General features: G+C 32.7%; 1 protein-coding gene across 3 annotated transcripts in view; it reads right to left on the bottom strand.

Annotated features, from left to right (window-relative positions):
- Nucleotides 1–408: 408 nt before the first annotated feature.
- LOC148065684 (uncharacterized) overlaps nt 409–8558 on the bottom strand; it is a 12016-nt gene continuing 3866 nt past the window's right edge. For all 3 annotated transcript variants that reach the window (XM_087807589.1, XM_087807590.1, XM_087807588.1), the window contains 9 exons: nt 6641–6683; nt 6520–6563; nt 4542–4578; nt 2752–2798; nt 2260–2299; nt 2092–2138; nt 1982–2029; nt 1822–1917; nt 409–501 (listed from right to left, as the gene is read on the bottom strand). In XM_087807589.1, coding sequence (XP_087663715.1) covers nt 473–501; nt 1822–1917; nt 1982–2029; nt 2092–2138; nt 2260–2299; nt 2752–2798; nt 4542–4578; nt 6520–6563; nt 6641–6683 — 431 coding nt within the window. In that variant the 3' untranslated portion in view covers nt 409–472. The remainder of the gene's footprint in view (nt 502–1821; nt 1918–1981; nt 2030–2091; nt 2139–2259; nt 2300–2751; nt 2799–4541; nt 4579–6519; nt 6564–6640; nt 6684–8558) is intronic.

Below are 8558 nucleotides of genomic sequence, written 5' to 3'. Positions count from 1 at the left end.
TGTTTACTATGTGAACGGAAGTATATTAAAAAATATATATAATTAAATTGACGCTGTGATTGGTTGAAGGTGCTGTCAATTTCCAACAGGCCCCGCCTCACAGCCCTATAAGGACACGAGTTCGTTTTCCGCCAATATCTCAGCCAATGAGGAGCAAGTGTGAGGAAGCGCGAAATATATTCATCAGAACTTGTAGCTTTTGTTTTTAAATTCCCTGGAAGTTTGTCAAATAAAATTCTTCAAATACTCAAATCCTAAAACACTTTTTATCGTGACTCAGATTCTTGGGCACCTTCCTCTGTGACGTCACATCCGTTTTACTCATAGACCTTCATTATATTTCCGAGAGTTATTTATATACTTCGGCCACTAGAGGGCAGCATTCTTATTTAAAACAGAACACACGTGTCAATAAAATAACTTTATTGTTACTCGGTCACGGACAATTCAAACTCGATGAACGGCTCTGACGTCATTCACTCACGTTAACGTAGTCGGGTTCTGAAGAGAAACAAACACAAACAACATATATTAAGAAACACAAACAACACCCATAAACAACATATATTAAGAAACACAAAAACACATAAACAAACACACAAACAACACACACAAACAAACAACAAACACAAACAACACACATAAACAAACACAAACAACACACATAAACAAACACAAACAACACACATAAACAAACACAAACAACACACATACACAAACACACATAAAAACACAAACAACACACATGAACAAACACAAGAGTTTAAATGTAAAATATATTTTCTCTGACAACAAACATTAATTTGAGACAAAATTAAAATATGACAACTTCTTTATACTTCTTTATACTTCTTTATACTTCTTTATGCTTCTTTATACTTCTTTATACTTCTTTATACTTCTTTATACTTCTTTATGCTTCTTTATACTTCTTTATACTTCTTTATACTTCTTTATACTTCTTTATACTTCTTTATACTTCTTTATGCTTCTTTATACTTCTTTATACTTCTTTATACTTCTTTATACTTCTTTATGCTTCTTTATACTTCTTTATACTTCTTTATACTTCTTTATACTTCTTTATACTTCTTTATACTTCTTTATATTACTTTATACTTCATTATACTTCATTATACTTCATTATACTTCTTTATACTTCTTTATGCTTCTTTATACTTCTTTATATTACTTTATACTTCTTTATACTTCATTATACTTCATTATACTTCTTTATACTTCTTTATGCTTCTTTATACTTCTTTATATTACTTTATACTTCTTTATACTTCATTATACTTCATTATACTTCATTATACTTCTTTATACTTCTTTATGCTTCTTTATACTTCTTTATATTACTTTATACTTCTTTATACTTCATTATACTTCTTTATACTTCTTTATGCTTCTTTATACTTCTTTATATTACTTTATACTTCTTTATACTTCATTATACTTCATTATACTTCTTTATACTTCTTTATGCTTCTTTATACTTCTTTATATTACTTTATACTTCATTATACTTCATTATACTTCATTATACTTCTTTATACTTCTTTATGCTTCTTTATACTTCTTTATATTACTTTATACTTCTTTATACTTCATTATACTTCTTTATACTTCTTTATGCTTCTTTATACTTCTTTATATTACTTTATACTTCTTTATACTTCATTATACTTCATTATACTTCTTTATACTACTTTATGCTTCTTTATACTTCTTTATACTTCTTTATATTACTTTATACTTCTTTATAATAATAAATACTTCTTTATACTTCTTTATACTTCTAGGTTATTATTCACGTACCGTCATCACTATTTAGTTCAGTTTGTTTTCTACTTTCTTGGTTTTTTTTTAGAATCCCTTCTTGTTTTGCGAGGAACTCAAAGTTTTCGTAGTCGTCTGTGGAAGAGAAAGAAAAAAGTGAATATTTGTGGCGTCGCCGAGAGAACGAGGACGAACTGACCGTCCGCCGTCTCTGGATCCACGTTCCCATAAACGCCGTCGCTTGAATCTGGACGTGAGAACAAAAGTGTTTCTTCAAAACATCCAAATGAATCGACCTGACGTTCAAACCTCGGATCTTGTCCTCGTTCTCGTACTCGTTGACTGAGATCGGAGCTCTGGACCGACATGAACAGGGTTATCATGGTTGTCATGGTTATCATGGTTGTCATGACGATGATGTCATCGACAGGTGATTGATTGATTGAAGTACAGGATCAATAGTGATCAGAGACTCACACATAGATGTGTTCCATCCCTGCCTCGTTTGTGTAATGACCTGAGAACAAACACACAAACACACGTCCATGTTCATCAACACAACTTTGTGTGTGGGGGTGTGTCTGTGTCTGTGTGTGTCTGTGTGTGTGTGTGAATGTGTGTGTCTGTGTGTGTGTCTGTGTGTGTCTGTGTGTGTGTGAATGTGTGTGTCTGTGTGTGTGTCTGTGTGTGTCTGTGTTTGTGTGTGTCTGTGTGTGTGTGTGTGTGTGTGTGTGTGTGTGTGTGTGTGTGTGTGTGTCTGTGTGTGTGTGTGAACGTGTGTGGGGGTGTGTGTGTCTGTGTGTGTGTCTGTGTGTGTCTGTGTGTGTCTGTGTGTGTGTGTGTGTGGGGGGGTGGGGGGGGTGTCTGTGTGTGTCTGTGTGTGTGTCTGTGTGTGTGTCTGTGTGTGTGTCTGTGTGTGTGTCTGTGTGTGTGTCTGTGTGTGTGTGTGTGTGTGTGTGTGTGTCTCACCTTCTTCTCTTTCTCTTGACACACGATTGTTGTCGTTCTCTGACGTTCTAGAGTTTATTGATCGACATCAAGATCAGAAAATAATGATCAGTCAATGCAGAGCTAATGGCTACAGCATTAATCAACTACACGATTAATCAACTTCACGATTAATCTACTTCACGATTAATCTACTTCACGATTAATCAACATCACGATTAATCTACTTCACGATTAATCTACTTCACGATTAATCTACTTCACGATTAATCAACATCACGATTAATCTACTTCACGATTAATCTACTTCACGATTAATCAACATCACGATTAATTAACATAACGATTAATTAACGTAATGATTTATCAACATCCCGATTAATCAACTTCACGATTAATCAACATCACGATTAATCTACTACATGATTAATCAACTTCACGATTAATCAACATCACGATTAATTAACATAACGATTAATTAACGTAATGATTTATCAACATCCCGATTAATCAACTTCACGATTAATCAACATCACGATTAATCTACTACATGATTAATCAACTTCATGATTAATCATAATCACGATTAATCTACTACACGATTAATCTACTAAATGATTAATCAACTTCACGATTAATCAACTTCATGATTAATCAACATCACGATTAATAAACATCAGGATTAATCTACTACATGATTAATCATAATCACGATTAATCTACTACACGATTAATCTACTAAATGATTAATCAACTTCACGATTAATCAACTTCACGATTAATCAACATCACGATTAATCAACTTCACGATTAATCTACTTCACGATTAATCAACTTCACGATTAATCAACTTCACGATTAATCTTCTTCACGATTAATCTACTAAATGATTAATCAACATCACGATTAATCAACTTCACGATTAATCAACATCACGATTAATCAACATCACGATTAATCTACTACATGATTAATCAACTTCACGATTAATCAACTTCACGATTAATCAACATCACGATTAATCAACATCACGATTAATCTATTTCATGATTTATCGATTTCACGATTAATCAACATCACAATTGATCTACTTCACGATTAATCAACTTCACGATTAATCAACTTCACGATTAATCAACTTCACAATTAATCAACTTCATGATTATTCAACTTTACAAATAAACAACTTCACGATTAATCAACTTTGTGACTAATCGACATCAAGATTAATCTACTTTACGATTAAACAAGTTCACGATTTATCAACTTTACGATTAATCAACTTCACGATTAATCAACTTCACAATTAATCAACTTCACGATTAATCAACTTTGTGACTAATCGACATCAAGATTAATCTACTTTACGATTAAACAAGTTCACGATTTATCAACTTTACGATTAATCAACTTCACGATTGATCAACTTCACAATTAATCAACTTCACGATTAATCAACTTTGTGACTAATCGACATCAAGATTAATCTACTTTACGATTAAACAAGTTCACGATTTATCAACTTTACGATTAATCAACTTCACGATTGATCAACTTTACGATTAATCTACATCAAGATTATTCAACATCACGATCAATCAACTTCACGATTAATAAACTTAACAATAAATCACTTTGTGATTGATCAACATCACGATTAATTAACATAACGATTTATCAACATAACAATTAATTTACATCGCGATTAATGAACTTCATGATTAATGACAAGTGTAAAGATGAACTGTGTGTACTTTACACTTGTGTAGCTGACATGTGTGTATTCAACATATCAAATACACAACACATACCCAGGAGTGTTTGGACTCATCTGATTGGCTCTGGTGACTGAAACACAAGCATGTGATCATAGATGCAGAGTGACTGTAAACACATCATTCACCTGTCTTTGAACGCATCATTCACCCGTCTTTGAACGCATCATTCACCCGTCTTTGAATGCATCATTCACCCGTCTTTGAACGCATCATTCACCCGTCTTTGAACGCATCATTCACCCGTCTTTGAACGCATCATTCACCCGTCTTTGAACACATCATTCACCTGTTTTTGAACACATCATTCACCTGTCTTTGAATGCATCATTCACCCGTCTTTGAACGCATCATTCACCTGTCTTTGAATGCATCATTCACCCGTCTTTGAACGCATCATTCACCTGTCTTTGAACACATCATTCACCTGTTTTTGAACACATCATTCACCTGTCTTTGAACACATCATTCACCCGTCTTTGAACGCATCATTCACCTGTTTTTGAACACATCATTCACCTGTCTTTGAACACATCATTCACCTGTCTTTGAACACATCATTCACCTGTCTTTGAACACATCATTCACCTGTCTTTGAACACATCATTCACCTGTCTTTGAACACATCATTCACCTGTCTTTGAACACATCATTCACCTGTCTTTGAACGCATCATTCACCTGTCTTTGAACGCATCATTCACCCGTCTTTGAACGCATCATTCACCCGTCTTTGAACGCATCATTCACCTGTCTTTGAACGCATCATTCACCCGTCTTTGAACGCATCATTCACCCGTCTTTGAACGCATCATTCACCCGTTTTTGAACACATCATTCACCTGTCTTTGAACACATCATTCACCTGTCTTTGAACACATCATTCACCTGTCTTTGAACACATCATTCACCTGTCTTTGAACGCATCATTCACCCGTCTTTGAACGCATCATTCACCCGTCTTTGAACGCATCATTCACCCGTCTTTGAACGCATCATTCACCCGTTTTTGAACACATCATTCACCTGTCTTTGAACACATCATTCACCTGTCTTTGAACACATCATTCACCTGTCTTTGAACACATCATTCACCTGTCTTTGAACGCATCATTCACCCGTCTTTGAACGCATCATTCACCCGTCTTTGAACGCATCATTCACCCGTCTTTGAACGCATCATTCACCCGTCTTTGAACGCATCATTCACCCGTCTTTGAACGCATCATTCACCCGTCTTTGAACGCATCATTCACCCGTCTTTGAACGCATCATTCACCCGTCTTTGAACGCATCATTCACCCGTCTTTGAACACATCATTCACCTGTCTTTGAACACATCATTCACCTGTCTTTGAACACATCATTCACCTGTCTTTGAACACATCATTCACCTGTCTTTGAACACATCATTCACCTGTCTTTGAACACATCATTCACCTGTCTTTGAACGCATCATTCACCTGTCTTTGAACGCATCATTCACCTGTCTTTGAACACATCATTCACCTGTCTTTGAACACATCATTCACCTGTCTTTGAACACATCATTCACCTGTCTTTGAACGCATCATTCACCTGTCTTTGAACACATCATTCACCTGTCTTTGAACGCATCATTCACCCGTCTTTGAACGCATCATTCACCCGTCTTTGAACGCATCATTCACCTGTCTTTGAACACATCATTCACCTGTTTTTGAACGCATCATTCACCTGTCTTTGAACGCATCATTCACCCGTCTTTGAACGCATCATTCACCTGTCTTTGAACACATCATTCACCTGTCTTTGAACACATCATTCACCTGTCTTTGAACACATCATTCACCTGTCTTTGAACACATCATTCACCTGTCTTTGAACACATCATTCACCTGTCTTTGAACACATCATTCACCTGTCTTTGAACACATCATTCACCTGTCTTTGAACACATCATTCACCTGTCTTTGAACACATCATTCACCTGTCTTTGAACACATCATTCACCTGTCTTTGAACACATCATTCACCTGTCTTTGAACGCACCACAGCAAACTTGCTGCCGCCGCGAGAGCTGAGGAGACAAACGTGTTTGAATCATAACTTTATTTAAACTTTCACAGAACAATCTTGTTTCTCACTGATACTCACAACACCTGAGGATTATAGATCTGTGTCTCCTGGTGAATGATCTCTGGAATAAAACACACTTTAGATATACTTCGTTATACTTCTTTATACCTTGATCTTTAAAATATATACTTTATTGAATATTGTTTTGATTGTTTAAGCGCTTTGTGACCCTGATCTGGAAAAGCGCTATATAAATAAAAATTACTTACTTACTTATACTTCTTTATACTTTGTTATACTTCTTTATATTACTTTATACTTCTTTATATTACTTTATATACTACTTTATACTTCTTTATACTTTGTTATACTTCTTTATACTTCTTTATATTACTTTATATACTACTTTATACTTCTTTATACTTCTTTATATCACGTTATACTTCTTTATACTTCTTTATGTCACTTTATACTTCTTTATACTTCTTTATCCTTCTTTATAATTCTTTATACTTCTTAATAATACTATATACTTCTTTATACTTCTTTACAATTCTATATACTAATTTATATTTCGTTAAATGTCGTTATTCTTTTTTATACTTCTTTACAATTCTTTATACTACTTTATATTTCGTTAAATTTCGTTATTCTTTTTTATACTTCTTTATACTTCTTTACAATTCTATATACTAATTTATATTTCGTTAAATGTCGTTATTCTTTTTTATACTTCTTTACAATTCTTTATACTACTTTATATTTCGTTAAATTTCGTTATTCTTTTTTATACTTCTTTATACTTCTTTACAATTCTATATACTAATTTATATTTCGTTAAATGTCGTTATTCTTTTTTATACTTCTTTACAATTCTTTATACTACTTTATATTTTGTTAAATTTCGTTATTCTTTGTTATAATTCTTTATACTTCTTTATAATTCTTTATCCTCTGTTATACTTCTTCATACGTTGTTATACTTCTTCATACGTTGTTATACTTCTTTATACTTCGTTATACTTCTCTATACTTCTGCGTTATACTTCATTATACTTCTTTATACTTCGTTATACTTCTATATACTTCTATATACTTCTATATACTTCATTATACTTCTTTATACTTCATTATACTTCTATATACTTCTTTATACTTCTATATACTTCTTTATACTTCTTTATTCTGCGTTATACTTCATTATACTTCGTTATACTTCTATATACTTCATTATACTTCTTTATACTTCGTTATACTTCATTATACTTCGTTATACTTCATTATACTTCTTTATACTTCGTTATACTTCTTTATACTTCGTTATACTTCTTTATACTTCGTTATACTTCTATATACTTCTTTATACTTCGTTATACTTCTCTATACTTCTTTATTCTGCGTTATACTTCATTATACTTCATTATACTTCTTTATACTTCGTTATACTTCTATATACTTCGGTATACTTCATTATACTTCTATATACTTCATTATACTTCTTTATACTTCGTTATACTTCTTTATACTTCGTTATACTTCGTTATACTTCTTTATACTTCGTTATACTTCTCTATACTTCGGTATACTTCATTATACTTCTCTATACTTCGGTATACTTCGTTATACTTCTTAATACTTCGTTATACTTCGTTATACTTCTTTATACTTCGTTATACTTCTCTATACTTCGTTATACTTCTTTATACTTCGTTATACTTCGTTATACTTCTTTATACTTCGTTATACTTCTATATGCTTCGGTATACTTCATTATACTTCTATATACTTCTATATACTTCATTATACTTCATTATACTTCTTTATACTTCGTTATACTTCTTTATACTTCGTTATACTTCGTTATACTTCTTTATACTTCGTTATACTTCTCTATACTTCTTTATTCTGCGTTATACTTCATTATACTTCATTATACTTCTTTATACTTCGTTATACTTCTATATACTTCTATATACTTCTTTATACTTCGTTATAC

The sequence above is a fragment of the Callionymus lyra genome, chromosome 14, assembly GCF_982586985.1.
Source record: "Callionymus lyra chromosome 14, fCalLyr1.hap1.1, whole genome shotgun sequence".
NCBI classification, from domain to species: domain Eukaryota; kingdom Metazoa; phylum Chordata; class Actinopteri; order Syngnathiformes; family Callionymidae; genus Callionymus; species Callionymus lyra.
This window is presented reverse-complemented; position numbering and strand designations above follow the sequence as displayed.